This window comes from Astyanax mexicanus, chromosome 13 (assembly GCF_023375975.1).
Source record: "Astyanax mexicanus isolate ESR-SI-001 chromosome 13, AstMex3_surface, whole genome shotgun sequence".
Classification (NCBI taxonomy): Eukaryota; Metazoa; Chordata; class Actinopteri; order Characiformes; family Acestrorhamphidae; genus Astyanax; species Astyanax mexicanus.
In genome coordinates, this window is record NC_064420.1 from 30,664,171 (window position 1) to 30,691,409 (window position 27,239).

The following is a 27,239-nucleotide window of genomic DNA, read 5'->3' on the forward strand; positions in this document are numbered from 1 at the left end:
TATAATTTACTTATAATTTACTAATTTATATTTTCCTAATTATAATTACAGAGCATTGAAATACATTTTAACTGTTATATATATCAGTGTAATACCTAAATATATTTTAAAAACATTTTATAAATGTAGTAATTTAATTTACTTCCTAAAAAGTTACATGATGCATTGCTACTACTGTAACAGTTGTTTTTAAGACACTTTGCTTAACATGTGCAAAACTATATTTGGAAATAAGTATTTTAGAAGTATATTGAATTATGTTAAAATAAAAGTGTACTTCATATTAGTTTATTTATTTTTAAAAATATACACTATATTGTACTTAAAAAAAGTACTATCAAAATTTACTTTCAAACATTTGATGAAAAGCATAATATTAATGTACTTTAAATATATTTCAGGTAAGAACATCTACTTATCTATTAGTATATTAACAGCATAGTTACACACACACACACACACATATATATATATATATATATATATATATATATATATATATATATATATATATATATATATATATATCCTTTTTTTTTTCACCAGGGTATGCCTGGTACCCACTTCCTTAGAAGTACAACTATGCACTGAGTTGATGCAGATCGCAGCAACAGTGATTGGTCAGCTGAGGATTGTATTCCCGCCCATTTCCTTCTGCTTTCAGGCCATTTGCTCAGGTTTTTTGACTATAAACTCTCACAGTTATTTGGCACAGAAGTATAAACTGTCCTTTAGTGGCTGCTTTTGCGCACCTGTGTTTTCCGTTGCCAAGATAGCAATACGCCATACATTTACCTGAACACACCTCACTTCCAGACTCACCACGCCCATCAACTGAGATGTATTCACACACACACACACACACACTTCATAAACACATCTTAAAATAGACTTCTGCATTCTGCAGAATGTAAGCTAGGACCCATTGTCTCATGACTGTACTGTACCCACACGCTCACAACACTCTCCCTTCTTTTTTTTTTTTCTTTTACTTTACTCCTTCCTACTGTTCTTTTTCTATTACGTAACGATCGCAGAGTGGGGGAGGATGATTATCTATTACTAATGTTCTCTGAGAAGCCTCCACACGCTCCAATCCAAAAGGAGAAAACAAGAAAAAGACAGCATGTTGATGTCAGGAAAGAAAAAAAAGGCTCTCATTATGCTAAATATATTCCTCTTCTTTCATCTGTAATAGAACAGAACTCTCCCAAAACACACACAACTCGCCGGGGCAGATGCCGACTCGAGTCGAGCCAGGAAACGAGATTGGAAATCAGGCCAGTCCATCCCAGCAACTGCACCATCAAGTAGAGTTAGCTTGTTAAACGTCAATTAATTGTGACGAAAAAATGCCTTATCGGCGCAATCTTTTCCAATTACTTGATCACGGAATGCGATGAGTAATTATCATTACTTTTCAATCAGAATGATTAAATTAAGAAATTAGGTGAATTAATGCTGTGTATTAGCAAGTATCAACAGTGCATTATCCAAGCTCTGCGGGTTTTGTATTCAGAAGAGAACCGAAGAGAAAAAAAAGAAGAAGAAAAAACTTTAGTTCACTGACTGAGTTAAAGCTTTTGACAGCTCTTGAACCTGCTGCTCTTTTGTGTGTGTGTGTGTGTGTGTGTGTGTGTGCGCATATGAGAAACTGTATCACCATTTCTTCTACAAAACACAAAGCGAAGGAGCGCATATCATGGAAAAATGAGCTCGGAAATAAATGCATAAGAACCACGATAAGCAGGGAAGCTGGAGGGCCATAAAACATTTATTATTTGATTTGCAATGATCTGAAATGTGGCTAGAACAGTGTGACAGTAATGATCTCTTTATATTCCATTTTTCAAGCCTAATAGGACAAAAAAGCAGCAGGTAACTTCTCAAAACGACACGAAAACGAGTCTCAGAGTAGTAAATACATAACAAAGTCAAATATTTCAAGCCAGAAAGTTGGTCAGCTCATCTTACCTTCCAGAGAACTTCTTAAAAAAAAATCCACCAGCCCTTCATTCTGAAGATTGATGTGCATTCAGAAATGGAGTTTTTGCTTTATGTAAGGTTTTAAGAATCTATCCAGTACATGTTTCCTATGCTACAGAACCACTAGTTTAAAAGACTATGCTTTTGCTAGTTTTTCTTTTTAGTTTTTCTACAGTGTTTGTGCTGTACTCTTGAGTTTACCTGGCATATTACCATGGCTATGTTCAGACTGCCAGCCCATATAGGATTTTTGGCATACTGTACATCATCGCTGTCCAATGAAAATTAAGTATCTCAAAAACAGCAACTTTACAGAAAAGAGAAAACTAAAAAACCTACTTAACTTTCAATGGAAGTCAATGTAACAAGAGTTTATTTCAGGTTATTTTGACATATTTCTATTAGTCTATTGTTTATCAAGACATTTTGACACAGTGTAAGGGACAATTAATGGGTTCAAATTATGTAGTAAACTAAAAATCTGCAAAAATGGAGAAAAGTGTTTTTCTTTGGACAGTGATGATATTCAGTACCTTAAATTCAGTGTTTTTTTTTTCTTTTCATTTTTTCTAAATTTCTTGTCTGCATTGTAGATTAATAATAAAGTCATCCAAACTGTGAAGAGAAATCCATCTTGGCTGGATTTTCTCAGCTTAATGAGGTAGATTCACCTAGAATGGCTTTCAGTTAACAGCTGTGCTGAACTTGTCAAGATTTAATGACTTGAATTTCTAGGCCTATATGAGTAATGTTCTAATTTATATGAAGGCAAGAACTTCTTAACTAAGTAAAAAAATGACTTTAAGAATCAGTCAGCTCAAAAACATTTCAAGAACCTCAAAGACCATCAAAAATGGGCCCTATTTTAGTGATCTATAGGGGAGTCGTCAACCTTGCAATACGCAGCTTGATTGAAAAAAAATCAGTGTGTCACTTGCCTCACATTACCTTTAAGAGCCAAGTGCACTCTGACTTTGGCGGATTGATATTTTAAGGGTGCAGCACTTCTGCGCTTCTCATCAGAGGAAACTGACCTGTGTGTTCACTTTTACAGGAACAGCAAAGTTATTTATTTTTTTTTTATTCTCTTTTTTGTTGATGAGAAAGTTAGTTTAGTGCACTCCTGCATATCTTCCATTGTGTAACGAGCAAAAGCACACCTGCGTTGCCAGGCAAAAAAAAATTAACGTCTTGGGACCCCCACACCCATCGGCGAAGATACTGTATATTCACAGGCGTGTTTGCTATTTAAACAATGATGCTTGATTGTTGTCAGGGTTTTAATCAGCCAGTGGCGCACCTGTGCTTTCCCTTGCCAAGATAGCAAAATGCCAAAAATGTACCTGAACACACCTGACTTCCAGACCACTGCGCCCATTGTCGTAAATATATTATATATTAGTGTCTTTGCTATTTAAAAAAACAAAGGCACAAGACTTGAAAATTGACTATTCAAAGGATTTAAGATAGCAATGAGCATTCTGACACGCCTTGTGTAGGTTGTAAGATGGTGCCACTAGAATTAACAGCATCCCAGATAATTGCACCTAAATGTTTTACAGAGTATGGTTTGGTTTGTTTAACACTTTTAAGTGAAAAAAAAAAAAAAAAAAAAACCATTGAAAGAGCCTGAATTGTTGACTGCTACTGTATAATGTATCCAGATTGATTTTTAAAGGTCTGGACAGCCAGAATGACGTTCAAATTATGCCATAATTGACATAATCGCCAGACATAATCATCATTGGCGAGTGGTGTGGATATGTGTGTATGAAGTGCGACGTAGAAAACATCACGATCTGCAGGGGGTCTGTGGACAGCAGTGATAAGTGTGTGGGAAGCAGTTCATTTCAGTCATTTCAAGGAAATGTTTTGAAAATATGACAAAGTGGTATGACATAGCTGTCAAGCAAAAGAAGAGGACCAAGAAAAAAAAACTGATAAAAACTCATCCAGCAATCAGCAGTTTAGCCCACTCATGTCACAAGTATTTATGATAAGTGTTTTAGCCTGGATGCTTTACGAATTAGAGGCCATCCACCATTTACATGCAAATGTTTCTGCACCTTTCATCAAAATTTCTGTAAATATGAGTGAGTTCTGAAGAGGATCTGAGCTCAGAAATCATTTAATTCAAATAATTTTACCCTGTTTTCTCCACAATTATGAAGGTCAATTACCCCACCCATTCATTATGACTCCTAATGACCCCTATCACTAGCAAAACCCCCAACTCTAGGAGGGTAAAGACTAGCTAAAACAATACATGTGAAGTCAGACTCGACCTCTTTCACAGCTGCCACTGGTGTAGCATTACTGGTTAGCTAGCACACTCAGAGGAAAGCGCAGTTACTCATCTCCAATACAGCAGCCAACAGATGCCTAAGCTGACCAACATCACACTCAGAGTGATAAAGGGGCAAGAGCACCATAGACCCACCCAGAGCAAGCAAGGTCAACTGTGCTCTCTCAGACTCCGGCTGCTGATGTCAAGCAGCCTCCCCGCTAACAGAGAATGTTATACATTAACTTTTAGCAACATTTTAAAGAGCTTTCCCTGAAGGTTAGCCTGTAATGTTTCAGAAGAAAAAAATCCAGGAATGTCAACATTTATTAACATGTTACACAAATAGTAATGGTATGAAGACATTGAAAGTAACATTCCCAAAATTAAAGATTAATTAAAATACTGACATAAGCCGTAATTCAACGGTGTCCAACCGTGCAACCTTGCCATTCTCTGTTATCTTAGTTAATGTAATGCTATGTCATATCCTGAGTTTTAGTTTTGTTTTCTGATTTAGTCGTGATATAAAAGCATTGAAAAAAATAAAGTAAAAAAAATATATATATTATTTTTATATATATATTTTATTATATATATAAAAAATAATATATATAATATATATTATTCACCCCTTAACGCCTGAATTAATGTAGCTGTATATGAAAAAATGTTTCATGTGTGTTTTACCTTTAAGTAGATAGTAAATATTGTTGAGATTATTAATTTCACTTTTGCACAAAAATAAATAGAAAGTTTGGTATGTTGCTAATTTGCAACAACAGGCAATATGGTCTATTTGGGGTAAATTTGGTATGTTGCAAATTTGCTACAGCAGACATAATGGTCCATACTAAGATAACAATAACAGAGTAATATAACAGTGAAAAATCAATGTTTTATTTATGCACCCAACAGCAGGCATTCAATAATAAATAACACCAATTACTGTCACCAACACAATATACACAAATATTACAGGAAACATTTCATTAATTTGAATTCTAGATTCATTTGAATTGTAAATTGTCAAAGGTTCCTAGGTCCGTGGCGAATATGCACTAACAGGCATTGGGGGAATGCAGGCGCTATCTTGGCAGGTTGATTGAATCAAACGGTTAGTCGCATATTTGCAACAACAGGCGTTAAGGGGTTAACACAAGTGATATTGCATTGAAGTTACTAAGACGTTTAAAAACGTTAAATAAAAGCATTCTATGAACATCCGTAAAACGTGACAAATTGAACATTCTCAGAAAGATAACTGTAAAGTTTATCAAACTTTCGCTCTGGCTTTAGTGATAATAAAACGTTTTTTCAATTATAACTGCTATTAATGCAGCACATAAAAAGTAAAAAAGTTGATCTTATCAAATATGTAGTAAAGTAAAAGTGGTAAAAATGTAAGTAGGAGGGGGAAAAAAGTATCTTAGTACTGAAGTACAGTAGTGAAGTAGTTCTACTTCATTACTATGTATCTCTGCAAATACAGTGTATGGCTCTATCATACACCCTGTGCAAGGTGCGTTGTGATGCTTGTTGCTATCTTACACCACGTCAACAGTCTATTTTCACGCCTTGCGCCCATGCCATTAAGTTTAGGAGTAAATCTACACTGATGGGGGTGGTGGTCTAGAAGTGAGGTGTGTTTAGGTACGTTTTTTTTTTCTGGCGTGTTGTTATTTTGGTAGCCGAAAAAACACAGGTGCACCACTGACTGAAATGAACCTAGACAACACTCAACAGTCAGACATCCATTATTAAAGGTACACCCCCACTAGTTAAACACAAACAGATGCACTGCAGAGCAAAAACCTGACTTTTAACTTAACAATAAACAGAATAAAGAATAAAATAACATTGCTGTTCCCTTAAATGAGCTGCTGACGTACCTTCACAGCTTGAATGCGTAGGTCAGACACGCAAAAGTGCCGAAGCGTTAAGAAACAAGCGTGCCAAAGTCAGAGCTCACCTGGTTCTTAAAGAGAATGACCGGTGTGCTATAGCACGCTAAAATAGTGCATTATATGTGCGTTTGTGTTCTTGCTCACAGTACTTCAGAGTACTTTGTGAGGTCAATTTCAACAAACTTTTTCTGCAGCACCCCCTTGAATCATCTGTTTGTGCGGGAAGATGAGTCTTCATTCGCATAAGCGAGCATTCATATTCACAGCAGGCTTATCAACATTTGTTTTGTTTCCCATAAAAAGCAGCACAAAATAACCAACGGAAATATTGAAAAAGGAAATTGCCCTGACTGCGAGCGCTGTTTTTAATGCAGTAGTTAAAGAGATGCGTGAAAACAGCTGCTCGCCCGCATGCTTAATCAGATGAGAGCCGTGTTTTCTGAAAAGGCCTGTACTTTGCGTTATTACGGGGCAACATTATAATATCCGTCCGTGGCGAGAAGTTGCTCTCGGTGCATATTTATAGCAAGGTTGTTTTTAAACATGGAAATTCACTTCGCCTGCTCGTTTAATATGCACACGTAAGCTTCCGCGTGTGCACGCTTCCTGGCCATTTTATAAGAAACGCCTTCCTTATTTGTACACTCAATGCCAAAAAATAGCTGCACCCAGAAGGAATCAACAGATAGAAAGGAAGTAATTACAAGCAGTTTAAAGTGCTGCCACTGTGATCTGGAGTTTGCTGGTTTGAATCCCAGTCATGCAGCTTGCCATCAGCTGCCGGAGTCCTGAGAGAGCACAATTTTTGGCCTTGCTCTCTCTGGGTGGGTAGATGGCGCTCTTTCCCCTCATCACTTCTAGGGTGATGTCGATCAGCACAAGGCGTCTGTGAGCTGATGTATCAGAACTGAGTCGCTGCACTTTCCTCCAAGTAAATATAACAAAGTGGTAAAGAAATCCTTTCCTTATTTGTACACTCAGTGTCAAAAAATAGCTGCACCCAGAAGGAATCAACAGACAGAAAGGAAGTAATTACAAGCAGTCTAAAGCGCTGCCACTATGATCTGGAGATTGCTAGTTCGAATCCTAGTCATGCAGCTTGCCATCATCTGCAGGAGCCCTGAGAGAGCACAATAGGTCTTGCTCTCTTTGGGTAGGTAGATGATGCTTTTTCCAATCATCACTACAAAGGGTGATGTCGATCAGCACAGGGTGTCTGTGAGCTGTGAGTTCTGAAAGAGGTGATATCGGAGGAGGCTAAGTGCTACTCTTCACCCTCCTTGTGTTGTGGTGTCACAAGTTATGGGGGATATACAGATGAGTAGCATTTAAATGGGTGGGACAATTGGCCTAGCTAAATTGGGAGAAATGGGGAAGAAAAAAACAATTTAGAAAAAAAATCTGATTTAAACAACTTGCAATGTGAACATAGCCTTTTTCAACAGGACAATGCTCGTCCACATACTGTTGCTTTCTGAAGAGCTTGCATTGAAGAGACAGATGCTTTGTGGGATGCTATTGGATGCAGTGCACCCCTACCACTACCAAATCTGCAGGAACTGAATTAATATTGAAGCTGAATAGGGAAGGATTATCGAAGGACACTATATGGCAACATAGGTACCCAGAACCTCTTTAACTTCATTCAGAAACATCTAGCATGTTGCATTAAATGAGCCTTGTGTGTGTAGCTTTTTTATAATTTTTTGTTCCTGGTAACATTAATCTTTCTTTTCTGAATAGCACTAAAATCCTTAAAACACTTTCTTCAAAAGTGAAACTCTTTTTACAGCTGTTTCTTCTAAAAGCAGTAGCTTACGTGGTTTCTGACCACAGGACCACAGCTGGATGTTTGTGGTTGCCAGACGATTCTCAACCCAGCTGTGAGACTACCATGTCAGTGACTCTGCTGTGAAGGAAATGGTCCTGTACCCTAGTAATATCTGGTCAGCGGTGGTCCTGATGGTCATGATGTCCTGCAAGAGTTGTAGCTTAGGCTGTTGAAAATGGAGTTTTTATTTTTTAAATGTGTTTGTGAACGCTCTGTAAACTGGTGACAGCAGTAACAGATTGAGGAGAGCCGAGAATCGGAAGTAATGGCTTGACTTCAAATGATAAATGATGCAAGACATAAAACCAAAAGCCTTTTCTATGAAACCATTTCATAAATCACATTTTGTCGCACCATTGGGCAAAGGAACCTTTGTATTTATGCGCATATATATGCAAATCATATCGGATTGCAGTTTTTTACATTTATATAACGTGTCAGGAAATCAGAGATGATGAAGTGAAATTAATTCCCCTCTCCGCACCAGAAACAAAGGATCTTCCCCCAGAGCAAACAACAGCAGAACACAGGAAGATACTTCTGTGAAACTTTTTATTAGGTATTAATATTTTTTTGAAACATTGGAGCTGACAGCCTCCATAGCCGTGAATCCCAGAAGCAGCACTGCAGGGGTTCTGCAACTGGGGAACGTCCAGTAAATACAAAAAATGATTAAAAATATCCAAAAATATTCAGAAAGAAATAATGAAGGAAGTACAGAAAAGACCACTTCAGTTTCTGAATCAGTTTCTCTAAATTTGGTATTAATAGGTACAGTATATATTTGATTAAAATGAATATTGTTGTTTTATTCTATAAACTACAGACATTTCTCCAAAATTCCAAATAAAAATATTGTCATTTACAGCATTTATTTTTCAGACCTCAAACAATGCAAAGAAAACTAGTTAATATTCATAAAGTTTTAAGAGTTCAGAAATCAATATTTGTTGCAATAACCCTGATTTTTAATCACAGTTTTCATGCATCTTGGCATGTTCTCCTCCACCAGTCTTACACGCTGCTTCTGGATAACTTTATGTCACTCCTGGTGCAAACATTCATGTAGTTCAGCTTGGTTTGATGGCTTGTGATCATCCATGTTCCTCTTGATTATATTCCAGAGGTTTTCAATTTGGTAAAATCAAATACATTTTTAAGTGGTCTCTAATTTTTTCCAGAGCTGTTTATACTGTATATGTAGTATTAACTTTTTGTCTTACTGATATTTTTTTCTGATAATCAAACAAACTTATTAAATATGCCTTTTTTATTTAATGTATTTATTCATAATGTGAATATTTGCATTTTTCGTACGTCCATATTGGATTCAATTCGGACATGTTATACATCATTTAAACCGTCTGGCTCTTAGGATTACGAAACTGCAAAGCATTTTACTGAAGGATGTATGTTCCTAAATTAGACCCAAAGTAGTGCTTTAGACTGGTTCATACAGTTTACATACAATTCGGGTATGTAATTTTAGGTGGAAATTGGTCAAATTAGGCATGGTGTTTATACTGTAATAAAATAAAAAAATTAACAGATGGTATTTATCCAGATACATGCCTTTTTGATGTGTGTAAAAGGGTTATTTCACATAGTTTTATTGATCAGGTATTTCAGGACCTAATTTTTGGAAACATCCACCTCTGTTATGTCCTATGTTTGACTGTGTTTTCTTTGTTTCTCTCTCTCGTTTTGTTTCTCAGGTACACCAAAATGAAGACCGCCACCAACATCTACATCTTTAACCTGGCTCTGGCCGATGCTTTGGTGCTGGCCACTCTTCCCTTTCAGGGCACGGACGTGTTCCTGGGATTCTGGCCTTTCGGGAACGCGCTGTGCAAGGCTGTCGTCTCCATCGACTACTACAACATGTTCACCAGCGTCTTCACTCTGACCGTCATGAGCATGGACCGCTACGTCGCTGTCTGCCACCCGGTCAAAGCGCTGGATATGAGGACGCCCCACAAGGCCAAGGTGGTCAACATATGCGTGTGGGTGCTGGCCTCGGCTATAGGCGTTCCGGCTATGGTGCTTGGAGATGTTGAGGATGACCATGGTGAGTGTGTGCATGAGTAATTTAACAATAATTTAAGTCTGTTTGGCATAAAATTGGATATTGTAGTATTTTGAGTTGGACAATGAAACTGAAACACCTGTTATTTTAGTGTGGGAGGTTTCATGGCTAAATTGGAGCAGCCTGGTGGCCAATCTTCATTAATTGCACATTATTGCACCAGTAAGAGCAGAGTGTGAAGGTTCAGTTATCAGGGTAAGAGCACAGTTTTGCTCAAAATATTGCAATGCACACAACATTATGGGTGACACACCAGAGTTTAAAAGAGGAACAATTGTTGGTGCACGTCTTGCTGACGCATCTGTGACCAAGACAGCAAGTCTATGTGATGCATCAAGAGCCACGGTATCCAGGGTAATGTCAGCATACCAGCAAGAAGGACTAACGACATCCAACAGGATTAACTGTGGAAGCAAGAGGAAGCTGTCTGAAAGGGATGTTCGGGTGCTAACCCGGATTGGATCCAAAAAACATAAAACCACGGCCGCCCAAATCACGGCAGAATTCAATGTGCCCCTCGACTCTCCTGTTTGTGCAATTAATAATGATAATAATAATGTGCAATTAATGAAGATTGGCCATCTTATGAAAAAAAAAGACAATCTTATGAAAAAAAATCTAAACATAGCCTACACAATATATATATATATATATATATATATATATATATATATATATATATATATATATATATATATATATATTTTTTTTTTTTTTTTTTTTTTTTATGTGTTAGGTTATTAACCTTAGGTTGTTAATGATGTATTACGATAAACTTCTTGTCCTTAATGTTGTAGGCTGTAAGTGCAAGCATCATTTTCTGAGCTGCGGGCTCTGAGTTGGCTGTATGCTCTATACTGTTCACTATATAGCATTTTCTTTCTCCATCAAATGTTCCTGGTAGTATTTCACATATTGTTTTACTTAAATCAAAAAGGAGAGTAAATGCAACTCTACTGAAGGTTTTAAGTGTAATTAACTCAAGTCTACATTAAATAAAATAAAAAAAATTGAGGCAACAACTTACCTCAGATTGCTTAAGTAAATATAACTTATTCAGGCTCACACTGCAAGTGTGTAGAGCTGTTAAAATGTAAAAGAGCATCACTTTCAGAAACAGTGAGGTGAACAGCAGCAGCTGACGGAGGAGACCTGAGCAGTTCTAATTAATGCACTGCTGATGCTAAATAGGAGCAGTCAGCTTTTTTAAAGCTTCAGAACAACAAAGAGCAAACACCTGGTGCTTACAGCAGGACAATGGAGGACAATATGGCTATTGACATGCTAGTGCATGTGTGTGTGTGTGTGTGTGTGTGTGTGTGTGTGTGTGTGTGTTTATATTCTGTTCACTGATTTGCTGATTAAAGGGAACTGTAAACAATTTATCAAACTGTATATGTAATTGAACCACAGTAAAAATAATTTAGTGTAGAGCTGCCTGATACTGGACAAACACATTGGTATATATATATATATATATACAGCTCTGAAAAAAAAATAAGAGACCACTTCAGTTTCTGAATCAGATTGTGCTATTTATAGGTATACGTTTGAGGAAAATGAACATTGCTGTTTTATTCTATAAACTACGGACAACATTTCTCCCAAATTCTAATTAAACTTTTTTTTTTTTTTTCAAATTTAGAGCATTTATTTGCAAAAAAAATAAGAAATGGCTAAAATAACAAAAACAAAAAAAAATGCAGAACTTTCAGACCTTAAACAAGTTCATTTTCATAAAGTTTTAAGAGTTCAGAAATCAATATTGGGTGGAATAACCCTGGTTTAAATCACAGATTTCGTGCATATTGGCATGATCTCCTCCACCAGTCTTACACACTGCTTTTGGATAACTTTATGCCTCATGGTGCAAAATTAATTCAAGCAGTTCAGCTTGGTTTGATTTACAAAACGTAAATCTGAAACTGAGGGTAGACATTCAGCATTATTTGTCGTTTAAATAATTAATGTTACAGGACATACCTGAGCAAGAGGACCCACTTGACAGTCACATGTTCCATTACTGATGCTCGCAAGAAAAATGGGTGATTTTGGACAAATGGTGGTATCTTTTGAACAGATAAACAGGTGTAAATATCTGGAAATAAAAGCTTCACTGTTCCAATAGTTCTGGAAGTAAGTGAATATATATATATATATATATATATATATATATATATATATATATATATATATATATATATATATATATATATATATATATTATATAAATGTTATAGAACGTAAAGAAACATAATATTTAGTAACTGCAGTGTATAAAATGTGTTAAATTGTGTATTATACAACAGTTAGATCCGACCTCACAATCTGATTGGTTGAGAAGTGTTCTAGCCGTGCTGATATTTGTGATTACATCACGGCCTTCTCACACTAAACTTGTATCACTCCGCCGACGCGTTGCCATGTAACGGCATATTTATATACACAGTACAGTTTTGAACCATCACCTCCACCGGAACCAGCAGCAGCGTTAGCTTAGCACAGGCTAGCGCTCAACCACGGCACGCCTCCCCACAGCCCACAGCGCTGCCGTCTGACAGCCAGAACAATAATTTAAAGTTAATGCTGAGCTAAAGCAAGCTACGCTAACCTAACCACAGTCCATCCAGCTAGCTAAAACCAACACCCCCCAGCAAAACACACAGAAATGCTCAAAAAATGTGCAGCTTTCACCTGAAGATGACTCCACAAAGGAGGAGAGGAGAGTATTAGTGTTATTTCACGCTCCTAACGTTACCATGTTTACTTATTCCCAATTTAGCTTTCAAGCTAATTCTTATGGTGTTAGTCTGTATAAACCAAACACTGTTTTGTAGTTAAGTTTCAGTTCTGTTACAGTTGTTGTGGAACTACTTTTTGGCGGAAGGCACAAACCATATTAAAGCATATTCATTCTGAATTTTTGTTCTTTGATTTATTTTCTTTATTCATTTTGTAAAAAAAAAAATATATATATATATATTTAAGCAATAGAACACGAGAAGAAGTGTGTTATCACGAATAACATCACGGCTGTGATTTGGTCGTAGGTGTGAGCCTAAGGCGATAACACACGACCTCGAGTGTTCTATTGCTTTTATACAACAGTTTTTTTTACAAAATGAATAAAGAAAATAAATCAAAGAACTTAAAAAAAATTAGAATGAATATGCTTTAATATGGACTGTGCCTTCCGCCAAAAACTAGTTCCACAAAAACTGTAACAGAACTGAAACTTAACTAACGTTAACGGTGTATGGTTCAGGCAGACTAACACCACGAAAGTCAGCTTGAAAGCTAAAGTGAATATGAAGCGAATATGGTAACATTAGGAACGTGAAATAACGCTAATACTCTAGTATTATACTCTATACTCTAGTATTTCTGCCTGTTTTGCTGGGTGATGTTGGTTAGCATGCCGGCTGGACTGTGGTTAGGTTAGCGTAGCTTGCTTTAGCTCAGCGTTAACTTAGCTTAGCCTAGCCTGGCTGGTTAAGTTACCGTTCTGGCTGTCAGACGGCATTAGCCGAGCGATTTTCTTCCCTTTTTTCCACAAAAGACGAGCCAGAGCTGCGGGCGAGCGTGCCTTAGTTGAGCGCTAGCCTGTGCTAAGCTAACGCTGCTGCCTGTGGAGGTGATGATTCAAAACTGTACTGTGTATATAAATACGCCGTTACTCGGCAATGCGTCGGCAGAGTGATACAAGTTTAGTGTGAGAAGGCCGTGATGTTACCACAAATATCAGCACGGCTAGAACACTTCTCAACCAATCAGATTGTGAGGTCGGAGCCAACTGTTGTACAAAAAAGCATGTGTGCATAAAAAAATAGGAGCACACTTTCATAAAACACTAGTGAGCTATTGAGTGAGCTGCAGGGGTCCATAGCTGTGTGCGGGTATAGCCTGCATAGAAAAAAAGCCTTCATGAAATATATGCAGTAGTGTTTGTATATAGAGAAGGAGAGGAGAGCACCAGTCTCCTCCATTCAGACTGTACTACTCAACACACTCATTCATTATTCACCCAAATCTATTAAGCTCATGAATGCTCATGAATCACGCTGGCGGACAAGGTGTCGGAAACAGAGCCACAGAGTCCAGAGAGGAGATTTAGTGCTCAGCCAGATTGTGCACAATACACACGCATGCAAACACTAATGCAAATCACACACACACACTCACGCACACACACGCGCACTCGAACATTTTTTAACACCAAAAATAAAGGCAGATGGTTGGAGCCCAGCATGGCGCAGTGTATACAAGCCCATCTTAAGTCAATTATGCCTGGAAATAAATCACAATGTGCCTTTTTACAAAAAAAAGCAAAAAGCAGCTTCAGTTTAATTAGAACTGCTCTAATTGAGAGTGAATCGCTGGAAAGAGCAGAAAGCCCCTTCAGAGCTCCGCACTCCCCAGCACTCTGCAATTACGTGCACCTGATCTGATGACTGCATCATTATTAAAGTACCATGAACAGCCTAGAAAAGGGCTTTTAAAAATGCACCGTATGCACAAATATACAGTACAATATACAGCTCTGGATAGTAAAAAAAAAAAAATAAGAGACCACTTAAAAATGATGAGTTTCTTTGATTCTACCAAATTGAAGATGGATGATCACAAGCCATCAAACCAAGCTGAAGTGTTGAAATTTGGCACCAGGAGTAAAGGCATAAAGTTATCCAAAAGCAGTGTGTAAGACTGGTGGAGGAGAACATGCCAAGATGCATGATTAAAACTGTGATTAAAAACTAGGGTGGAAAGCTGTTCCACCAAATATGATTTCTGAACTCCTAAAATTTACTTTATGACTATGATCTTGTTTCCTTTCCATTATGGGAGATCTAACAGATCTGCGTCTTTTTTGGTATTTCAGCTATTTCTCAATCTTTTCTGCGAATAAATTCTCTAAATGACAAAAATGATTTCTAAACTCTTACAACTTTATTTTCTTTGCATTATTTAAGGTCTGAAAGCTCTGTGTCTTTTTAGTAATTTCAGTCATTTCTCATTTTCTGCTAATAAATGCTCTAAATGACAATATTTCTATTTGGAATTTTGGATAAATGTTGTCTGTAGTTTATAGAATGTTAATTTTACTCAAATATATACCTATAAATAGCTAAATCAGAGAAACTGATTCAGAAACTAAAGTGATTTCTAATTTTTTTTTCCAGAGCTGTATATGTGTGCACTTTGAAGCTTCTTTAACACTGAATGCAGTGAATTTGCAGCTGCACTTTCAATCACACTGATTTTAATGGGATGTGCAGTGCATTTTTCCTCATAGCAAGCAGAGTTATGAGGCCACAAGCAGTGAATGTTGCACATACTGCGTTCAGTGTGTAAACAGCTTAGCATGGAGCAGCAGCAGAGACAGCATTTGTTCATAGCTACACTGTAAGCCTGGATAAGTTAAATTTACTTAAAAAAAATGGAGGAAACCGGTTGCCTTAAAAAGTTAAGTGATGGGGAATGAAAACTTAAGTCAGCATAACTTAGAACATCAAATAATCACAACTAAAGGGGAAGGTTATTTTACCTTTTTTTTTTTTTTGTTATACTGTAAGACCGGATAAGTTGAGTTTACTTGACTTTTTTGAGGCAGCCAGTTTGCTCAGTTTTTTTTTTTTCAGATAATGGGGAATGACCACTTGAGTTAGCATAAATGAAAACATCAAGTTATTGCAACTAAAGGGGAAGTTGATTTATTTCTAAGGTAGCCCAGAGGGAATCATTACACACTGATAGTGAGTGTCTGTCAGAAACTGTTGGACACACAGACTAAACTCTGTAATCATAAGTTGGTTAAAATCAAAGATCTCAGTTTGAATGTTTATATGTGCTCACAAATGTTCAACTAACTCAAAATAGTTGAGTATTATTTAGAAATATCTAATTTTATGTAAAACAGACTTAAATAATTTGAGTTCAAACAACGTATGGGTTTACAGTGTATGGTATAGTAATTATTGGGTTGACATATCAGGTTAAACTGCACCTGAACAGCCATTTAGCTCAAAAAAGAGAAGTATATTTGGTATTTGTACTGCTTGAGAATCCGTTTGGTCTTAATCCGTGTGCAATTACTGTTTTCATACATGCCCGAGCCAAGGGTACAAGAATTTAGCCAGCGTTTAACAAGAGCCTTGAATGCTTTTGGGTGCAATAAGTAGCATCACATATTCCAGCCCTACAGTGTATGTTGTGTAGGTATTTGATTATGTTTGTGGTCATGTTTTTGAGCTCTGGAGTACATACAGTTCATAGCTCTGTGTGGTCTCTCTCTCTCTCTCTCTCTCTCTCTCTTTCTCTCTCTCTATCTCTATGCCACATACTGTATCAGCCCTCCAGGACCCTGAGGTTTCTTGCAGAAATCCCCAGCCACTGTGTCCAACACTTCGCGTTGTGATTAAGTTGTTATGTGATGGAGCCCCCTAGGACATAAATAGCTCAGCGAGGTCTCTCTCTCTCTCTCTCTCTCTCTTTCTCTCTCTTTCTGCCTCTCTCTACAAGCCCTCCAGGATACCGAGCTCTCCTGCAGAACTCCCATAAGCACAGATTTCTTTATTCGTCATTTCACGCGTGTTCTGCTCCACTGCCATTGACACAACAGCGAGTGAGAGAAAGAAAGAGAGAGAGAGAGAGAAAGAGAGAGAGTGAGAGAGTAGAGAAGAGTAGTTTATAAATAGACACATTCAGTGGGTGTGAAACAGATGTTTAACCTCTTTTAGGGAAGCCTATCCATCTTTTCAAATGTATGCCAACAAAACAACAGTGAGTTAATTGGCCATGCTGCTCAGACTGACAACAGCTCATTATGTTGCTGATATTGATCTGTTGCTACTAGATCTGGAAAATAAACACTTTGCGCACAGTCAACTGCAAGGGATGTTTGTTGCCTTAGTTCAGTGAGTTTCAAACATTTTAGATCACGTGTCACCCCACAATAAAATAAAGATGCAATGTGTAATAACACTCTTGGAAATCAGGTAGGGCTGCACGATATTGGAAAATAATTTACATTGTAAATCTTATTTTTTTGACGATATGTATCGCCATATTAAACAATGCAGGGCCCATGACGTCACCAGCCCCTCCTCCCACCCCAGCACTGTCTCATGTTTGGAGCAATCAAGAGCTGAGTCAGTGCTGAGCACTCAACCCCCGAGGAAAACAGGAACAACAGTAATCAGCCATAAGTTTAATCAGCCATTTAAATGGCCTTTTAAAAGGTAAATAAAATAGTTTCTCTGGGATTAAAAACGTGAATTCAGCTGTAACTGGAAATATCTGCGCCGCAAAACTGTGCTGGACTGAGGTGCACAGCTTTCCACACATGCGTTTACAAGCATGTGCCCAACCATGTGTATGGAGGCCATGCGGTTACCTCGTGTTTACTCCTGCTGCCCCCCCGTCCCCTCACACTTCTTAGGCAGCAGCAGCCTGTCACTCACACAGACACAGAGACAGCGCTGTGTATCTACTTCTTGTGTCATGAATCAAAACACTACAGCATGACATGTTTAATTTAATTGGCCTTGCTGTCTCTCTGGGTGGGTAGATGCCGCTCTTTCCCTTCATCACTCCTATGGTGATGTCGATCAGCACAAGGCGTCTGTGAGCTGATGTATCAGAACCGAGTCGCTGCACTTTCCTCCAAGCTTGCTACGCGGCTACTCCGCAGTGCTGCATCAGCAGCAGTTCCAAAAAAGAGGAGGTGGCTGACTTCACATGTATCGGAGGAGGTGTGTGCTGGTCTTCACCCTCTTGTTGTTGTGGCATCACTAGTGATGGGGGACATACAGCTGAGTAGCATGGCAAATGAGTGGGACAATTGGCCTAGCTAAATTGGGAGAAACAATCGAGAAAATTAGAAACAAGAATGTCTATAGCAGGCCTATATCTTACCTTTAATAAATAAAAAAATACAATTTCTGCTTATTTTTAATGCCTACGCCTAATATCTTTCGGATAGAAGCCAGACAGCATTAAATCAGCATTTTTGTCTCAACAAATGTGCACATTTAAAGTTATAGCGCAGCTGAAACTACAGTCGGAGTAGGACCCGCGCAGCCAGCTAGGTGATTTAAAGTAACCTGGTGGATTTACACGAAAATGTAATTATTGAATAAAACCAAAAACAGCTTTTCTCAGTCAATAAACAGAAACAAAGATTTCAAATTCTCATATTTTTAGACGTTTTTACATGACTTTTCCAGTTTTTTTATGACCATGTGAACCCTGGATACCCTGGTGTCAATGTGAAACCTAATAAATGAACCATATGGAAACATGCACTCTAAACTCCAGTAGAAATTCTGCAAAATCATTTTCATGGACATTTCATGACGTCTGGGGAAAATTATGTATGTTATTTTCTCCTATAAAACCTGTCAAACTCTTAAGACCCAGTGATGTGGACATCCCCTGGTGCCCACATGCATTTCCTTGTATAATATTTTGTTTTTGATACATTAAACACGGATATTTGAGGGTGTACCACCTTGGTGTGCTTTATGTAGCACAAGTGGTACATGTACCACAGTGAGAATCACTGCCTTAGTTAATTTAGTGAGATGCAAGATGATCTACACTATTATAAAATACTCATATATTGGAGATTTGCTAATTTGTTGCTCAACATTTGCTAAAAGAAGCAGCTTCTAGCTTCACAAATGGATTTTCTAGGGTGGTTTCTCTTAAGGCATTCTTGTCTGTTTTGTTCCTCATGATAGCACAGTTGTAATATTAAAAACACACATTTTAGAACAGAAACATTTGCTATTAGCTGCCAAGTTAATTAACACAGTCTTTTGCATTGACCTTGCATGGCATTCACTGTAACAATGTCGCATCTATATGAATTCCTGTGCATAAATATGTGTAAAAATGCTTCCACAGCACCCTCCCCCTCACTACGTATACAGTCTCTAGTTTTAAACAGACCCAAGTTCACAAAATTACCTTTATATGTACTGCTAACCCTTTATCAGACATTGGAATTGTAGCTGTTTGACCTTATTCCCCTCATTGAAACAAGTGTGTAATGCTGATTATATCCAATGAATGGCACTAGTGTGACAAAGAGACAAAATCAGAAATGTATTTTTTTTTGTGGCTCCGAATTGTCCAGCTGTCTAATGTGCTGCCACTATGATCAGGAGATCGCTGGTTCGAATCCCGTTCATGTGGCTTGCCATCAGCTGCCAGAGCCCAGAAAGAGCATAATTAGTCTTGCTCTCTCTGGGTGGGTAGATGGAGCTCTCTCCTCACGTCACTCCAAAGGGTGATGTCGATCAGCACAAGGCATCTGTGAGCTGATGTATCGGAACCGAGCCGCTGCGCTTTCCTCCGAGCCACGCTGTGATGCTACTCGGCAATGCTGCATCAGCAGCAGTTGGAAAAGAGGAGGAGGCATGTGCTAGTCTTCACCCTCCTGGTGTTGTGGCACCACTAGTGATAGGGGTAGAGTGATAGAGTCCTAATGAGTGAGTTGGATAGTTGGTCTTGTTAAATTCGGGAGAAAATGTGGTAAAAAAATATTTTTTCAAGATGCAACTCTTCAAACATTTACAGTACCAGTCAAAAGTTTCGACACACCTTTAATTCACTGTTTTTTTTTTTTATTTTTTCATTATTAAAAAAAAAAAAACACTACATGATTCCTTATTTCTTCACAGTCTGGATGACTTCAGTGTTCATTCTCAGATTAATAGCACAAGGCAGGAATTTTCTCTGGGCATGTGCAAAAAGTGAAAATACAGTGTGTAGAATTCTGTCCTACGCTGATAAATGAGCTTTCGATTAATTAGCTTCTGTGATTAATTAGCTTGCATGGTTAAATATCCACTTGAAATCATTCCACATTAATAAAAGCAGTGAGTGCATGGCCAGTAACCACACCACAGTAAAGGACAACGATTTAAAAACAAATCACATATCATTTAATGTAAAGAAAAGATGTTTAAAGTTCAGAACTGTAAAAATAATAATTCTTAACAGAGAGGTCTCTAAATACCCCAAAAATACAAATTTGGGGATTAAGAGACCTCTCTGTTAAGAATGTGTAATTGCACAGATCATGAGGAGTGCAGTTGTACAAGTACTGCAGCTGGTTTTACCATAAACCCAACAACTTGTGAGTCCCCTCAGACCTTAGAGCTATTGTCAGAATCCCCCCAGGGAGGGTTCAACTCCCCTTTATATTTAAAGCAACAGCCTGTACTTGTTATATCTGTTTTCCATGCAAAATGATCAAACATTTGTTTTGGTGACCTGTGAAGTCTCGTGAGATGCATTTAACAACTGATCAGAAATATTGTGCCCTTTAAATCTCGCGTGATCTTAGTTTACCTAATTTATCCCTAAGTGTGTAGATCGCCTCTATTCCCAACCTCTACCAACATGACTCGCTTGGAAGAGGGAAGAAACAAGACACAGAAGGAGCTGTTCTTTCTTTTTTTTCTTCTTCAATAAGGCATTTCCTAAAGAACGAGGGATCATAGAGATTTGCTTTTGTTTGTGCAGGAAGCGAGAAGGTCAGGCGAGAGCAAACACACCCCATTCAATCCCCTCAGCTCACTGTGGAATCTTCTTTTTTTGTTTTTTTTTTCTTAAAGCATTCCCAGACATAAACAGACCTTAACATGAACTGTGAGCGAGTGTCTAGCACTTGTCTAGCGTGAAGATCAAATAAATGCATACCATTTGTTGTTATTATGTATATTTCGCACAGTTTTCTCCTTCAGTATGGAACGTTTCTATTCTGCAGTCGGTTCTAATTGAAGCGGTTCCAAAAGTACGTTCTTCTGAGCTAGCTAACAGATCGCTGCGTCTAATTAAATCAGCCCGAGCACAGAGCCTTCACCAAACACATTCATTAGTTTCCAGGTGCATTGGTGTGTGTACCCTGCTGCCAACTAATTCAGCTCATTTGAAGGTGAAATCATGACTAATCAACTGTTGGGAGCAGTCTCTTCTTGGTCTGGATGGAGGTTTAATTTGCTGTTTTGGCAACAAATCCAGCAGCTCATGAACAGCACGTCCCCACATCAACTGAGGCAAAAATTCTGAGAAAATTGCTAAAGATGCACAGACATGAGACGTTTTTGGTTAAAACTGAAAAGCAACACAATCAAACATTGTGTTGAAGGATGAAAACCTAATAACGAACAGGTTTTCACTTTTTATTTACAATTGAATAAATAAAATGAACAAGCAATGAACGACCCTTGTTGTCAGGGTTTAAATCAGTCAATGGCGCACCTGTGAAATTAGACATCTCTGGCCAAAATTGAAAAGGAACACAATCAAACATTGTGTTGAAGGATGAAAACCTAATAACAAAGCAGGTTTTCACTTATTTTGCCACTTTTTTCACCTCTGAATAAATAAAATAAACAAGCAATGAAGTTCTAGCGGTTAAATTGTTGTCAGATTTTAAATTAGTCAATGGTGCACCTGTGAAATTAGACATTTCTGGCCAAAACCGAAAAGGAACACAATCAAACATTGGGTTGAAGGATGAATACCTAATAACGAACCAGGTTTTCATTTATTTTGCCACTTTTTTCACCTCTGAATAAATAAAACAAACAAGTAATGAATGACTAGCGGTTACATTGTTGTCGGGGTTTAATTCAGTCAATGGCGCACCTGTAAAATTAGACATTTCTGGCCAAAACCAAAAAAAGGAACACAATCAAACATTTGGTTGAAGGGTGAAAACCTAATAACGAACCAGGTTTTCATTTATTTTGCCACTTTTTTCACCACTAAATAAATAAAATATACAAATACAATCATTTGATTATTAGCAACAGAAACAAAATCTGCAAAAAATAAATGTATCCCATTCAACACTCAGACAAACATGTCTAATTTCACTGCCTCTTTAATGGAAGACACAGGTGCACCACTGACTGATTTGAACCCTGACTGATTTGAACAGTCAACTCTCAGACGTTTATTGTTTTCTGCGCAAAAGCACTGCACCATTAAAATAGCAATCCGCCAAAGTCAGTGTGCACCTGGCTCTTAAAGGGAATGGCAAAGATGGTATGATGATTGATTGATGTATTTTAAATTAAACATACATTCTCTTTCTGCTGATAATAATCAAAGTATAGTATTCATTTATTTTATTTATTCAATCTTGAAAAAAAGTGGCAAAATAAATTTAAAAAAGCCTGTTTGATATCAGGTAATCGGCCTGTTAATCAAATGTTTCATTGAATTATTTTTTTTTGTTTTGGACAAAAATGTCTAATTTTACTGCAATAAACATTTGGTTGAAAGATGAATACCTAATACTATTTTTTTTTTTACCATGGAATAAATAAAATAAACAGATACAATTATTTGATTATTAGCATCAGAAACAAAATCTGCAACAAAAAAAACCTATATCCCCACAACACTTTTGCGCCGCTTGATTTAGAGCATGTCATTGTGTCTTTGCTATCATAACAACAGGAAAAGTACACCTTGCACAGCTCAAAAACGTGCAAAAATTAGCAATGAACTTCTAGCGTTTAAATGTTGTCAGGGTTCAAATCAGTAAATAGCGCACCTTTATATATATATATATATATATATATATATATATATATATATATATATGTAGTCTGAAGTCTGATGTCTTTTGCAACCAGGACAAAATAGGTGTTTTTCACTGAATCCTATCATGAGTACAAATGACCTTGCAGTGAACTCAGGCATTTGCAGATGTGAATGGAGATGGATATTTATGTCGGTTGTAATGTGAAGTGTTTACTCTCTCCCTGCACTTGTTTAGCCACGCTGGCATCAATCCCTACTCAAGATTAAGTATCTGTTTACTTGATAGCAGTATTGAATTTGAATGTTACAGTTTTCAAGCCTAACTGCTGACTTGTTGTTTAATTTACTTGCATCTAGAGATGGTGAGGTATCATCTGTAAATATGATATTAAATATTCATATTTTACACAAAAACAAGATGATGATAAAGACAACCACAATCACCATTATGGACATAGATGAGTTTGACTTCCACCGTAATCTCATCTAGTTTCATCATAATGTTTTTGATAGTCTTTGCGAATGCACTTTTTTTTTTTTTATTGACCGACCTTCATTTCTTAATTTTTTTTTTCTTTACTTTACTTAGTTAAGTAGTTCTTGCCATAATATGTATTAGAACGTTACTCAAATAGGGATATTCACTGTATACCAACTCCACATCTTCACAACATGACAACTGATGCTCTCAAACACAATAAGAGACAAGAAACTCAAGTAATTAACTCTTGACAGGTTTAGCACAGCTGTCTCCAGGTGACTCTACCTCATAACGCTGACTGAGAAAATCCAGCCAAGATTATTAAGATAATAAACCCCAAACATTAAATTTGAACCCGACTTGATGCCAACAATGATTAGTAAAATTGTATCTAAGCAAAACCCAGCATCCTTAATTCATCCGTTTTTTTTTCCTCCTCTTCACAGGCATCGAGTGTATCCTGGTCCTGCCAGCCCCCCGTAGCTACTGGGACCCCGTCTTTGGCACGTGCGTGTTCCTGCTGTCCTTCCTGATCCCAGTGGCCATCATCAGCATGTGCTACAGCCTGATGGTGAAGCGCCTGCGCAGCGTACGCATCCTCTCCGGCTCCAAAGAGAAGGACCGCAACCTGCGGCGCATCACCCGCATGGTCCTGGTGGTGGTGGCGGTCTTCGTGGTGTGCTGGACCCCCATCCAGATCATGGCTCTGGCCCAGTCGCTGGGCTTCAACCTGGGCAGCGTGCACACGGTGGTGCTCATGCACTTCTGCATCGCCCTGGGCTACGTCAACAGCAGCCTGAACCCGGTGCTGTACGCCTTCCTGGACGAGAACTTCAAGCGCTGCTTCCGGGAGTTCTGCCAGCCCTCGCCCTTCCGCCTGGACGCGCAGCAGTCCGGCCGCATGCGCAGCATCGCCCGCGACGTGGCCTACAACTGCAAGACCACTGACGGCAACAGTAACCCCGCATGACTAGGCGTGGAGCTGCCCCTGGTCAGCCCCGAGCCGCAGCCTAACCCAGGGACCGGCAGCTCAAACTCCGAGCTCACTCAGATCACCACGCTCTAGCACCACGGCCGCCTCCGCCGAGCGGGCGGAGGGACGGGAGGGGCTAGGAGAGAGGGCGGGGTCAACGATGATGCCACGCCCTCTTAGGGACAAAGGGGCTCACTTTTTAGTGTCTTATCTGGATTTGGATGTCGACGTTCGTGTCCTTTTACTGTTCGTTTAATGGCTTTTATGGAAACACTGTTCGTTCTTTGGTTCTAGCGTTGCGTAATTGCCGCTGTCCTATCAATGAAACCTTGTAGCTCTTAGATTTAATTTTTCAATGTATATTTATGTTTTTTTTTTTTTTTTTTAAGAAAATGCCAGCTCTCTCTAGGTCTCTATGTTGAGAGAGAAAAAAAAAATAAATAAAATAAATAAAAATCACAGTGAATGGACCAATGGAAATGGAACAATTGGTGTCCTTGTTCTAAAGTTGCTTTGGAACACAATCTCGTTACATTAACGTACATTAGTTCGATTTTTTATTTTTTTTGTTTTTTGTAAAATCCTAATTTTAACATTAGCAGCTATTAGTGAGCTACTTACTATAATTTGCAGCAAGCTAGCTAATTTACTAACTTAAGCTAGCTTAAACGAGCTAGCTAACGTTACCAGGGAGTGAACTAAGGTCAGCGGAGAGGTAGCTAACGTAAGCGGCGTGTTAGCTAACATACTATAGTTAGCAGCAAACTAGCTAACATACTAACTTTAGCTTGCTTAAACGAGCTAACGTTACCAGGGAGAGAACGAAGGTTAGCGGCGAGCTAGCTTACATTAGCAGTGAGTTAGCTTAAATACTTACATTTGCAGCAAGCTAGCTAGCATACTAACTTTAGCTCGCTTAAACGAGCTAGCTAACGTTACCAGGGAGAGAACTAAGGTTAGCGTCGAGCTAGCTAACATTAGCAGCGTGTTAGCTTACATACTAACAATTGCAGCAAGCTAACTAACATACTAATTTTCGCTCACTTAAATGAGCTAGCTAACATTACCAGGGATTAAACTATGGTTAGCGGCGAGCTAGCTCACATTAGCAGTGAGTTAGATAACATACTTACATTTGCAGCAAGCTAGCTAACATAGTAACTTTAGCTCGCTTAAATGAGCTAGCTAACGTTACCAGGGAGAGAACTAACATAAGCGACGAGTTATCTAACATACTAATGTTAGCAGCAAGCTAGCTAACATACTAACTTTAGCTTGCTTAAACGAGCTAGCGAATGTTTCCAGGAATAGAACTATAGTTAGCGGCGAGCTAGCTAACACACTTAGCTTCAAATGTAAGTATGTTAGCTAACTCGTCGCTTATGTTAGCTAGCTTGCTGCACACCATAGTTCTATCCCTGGTAATGTTAGTTAGCTAGTTTAAACGAGCTAACGTTACCAGGGATAGAACTATGGTGTGCAGCAAGCTAGCTAACATAAGCAGTGAGTTAGCTAACATACTTATATTTGAAGCAAGCTAGCTAACATACTAATTTTATTGTTATTTGGTTCTAGCATTGCGTAAATGGCACAATCCTTTGAAAACCTTGTAGCTTGCATCTTTACTAGTCTTTTTTTTTATGTATATTTATGTTTTTTTTTTAAGAAAGTTGCTCTGGAACACAATCTCGTTACATTAACGTACATTAGATCGATCTTTTATTTTTTTGTTTGTTTTCTGTAAAGTTCTTTTTTTGCATAAATTTTGCATAGAGATGCGAGGTTTTGTTGCAACAATGACGATAAAAAAGCTTTTGTAACGTCAGTGGGTTCTTTTTTCGACCTCATAGATGGGACTACACTGCCTTAAACATTTAAAAGTTACGCCCACGGACTAAGGAGGAAGTCCATAGTCCTGAAGGAAGTTTGACTCTCATTCGTTTTGTATGACTACCTTCTATTGAATTCTATTGATCCAATATATGTGTGTATAAATATACATATACATAGCGCATACATACTGTATATGTACATATAAACAACAAAAAAAAGAAACAGAGACTTAGCTGTTAAAATGCCAATTGTTATTTCATTATTTAAAAAAAGGCTATTTTTGTTGGTTGTTCTGTATAAAAAAAAGCTAAAATATTTTATATTACATTGTTTTATAGCGGTTTTAAGCTCCGAACAAGATTTGCAAAGATGACGACGTGTGTTCTAAGTGTTCTATTTAAAGTACAAAATGCATTCTACGAAGTTAACGAAGCACGAGTTACAGAATTGTTCCAGTCATTAGTCGACATTACCTGCAATATTCTTGAATGTTTTCGATGTATGCAGTATCTCGCTTCACGACCATGTATTGATGTGTTCTTTGGTGGGCCTGAAATGAGGACTACACTACTTTCATATCAGCTCACATCACAGACCTCTGAATGTCAAATGACTTTTTTAAAGAAGCCAAATAATAAATAAATAATATAAAAAAAAGACAAAAATACTTGGAGGATTCTGTTCGGAATCTGCTGTTTAAGACAGACACTGTACATTCAGAAGCTTCTTGTATGTCGTATTTGATGTTGTAATGATGATGATGATGATGATTTCTTCACTCGCTGCAATGGATTGGATATTTGTCTATTTATAGATCTATTTATTTATGTATTTATTTACTGATGAAGAGAGTCGATGTGTAGGCTTAAAAAAACGCTGAAACTATCCAGTCAGTTATCGTTATGGAGTCTAGGCGGTTGTTGATATTAACGGTATATGCTGAGGCTATATTGGAAATCTTCTATTTTTTTTCTCTGCATATGAATTAAATGGCAGTAATTAAATGGCACTGTGAAGGCTTGCTCTAAATTCCATGTGTGTTTTTATTTATTTATTTTTAATATATTTAATATTTAATATATTTAAGCACTTTAAGTACTTTTTTAACAAGATGGAAGGAAGTGTGAACAAAGAGGTGCAGGTTGGTTTGAAGAAAAGAAGGCTATGCATGGATGCTGTTTGAATTGTTGGCCATAAAAGATTGCAATCAATCAACACAATCTTTGATATAAAAGAAGACATCATTTGATAATTTCATGCTTAATTGAGAATTTAAAAACTTTTGCTCATT

At 37.8% G+C, this 27,239-nt stretch overlaps 1 protein-coding gene across 1 annotated transcript in view; it reads left to right on the forward strand.

Annotated features, from left to right (window-relative positions):
- The window catches only part of oprl1 (opiate receptor-like 1), a 71,752-nt gene extending 44,772 nt beyond the window's left edge, over nucleotides 1-26,980 (forward strand). The window contains exons 3-4 of the mRNA XM_015606206.3: nucleotides 9,724-10,076; nucleotides 23,589-26,980. Of these exons, the coding sequence (XP_015461692.2) occupies nucleotides 9,724-10,076; nucleotides 23,589-24,112 (877 nt within the window). The 3' untranslated portion in view covers nucleotides 24,113-26,980. The remainder of the gene's footprint in view (nucleotides 1-9,723; nucleotides 10,077-23,588) is intronic.
- The last annotated feature ends 259 nt before the right edge of the window (nucleotides 26,981-27,239 follow it).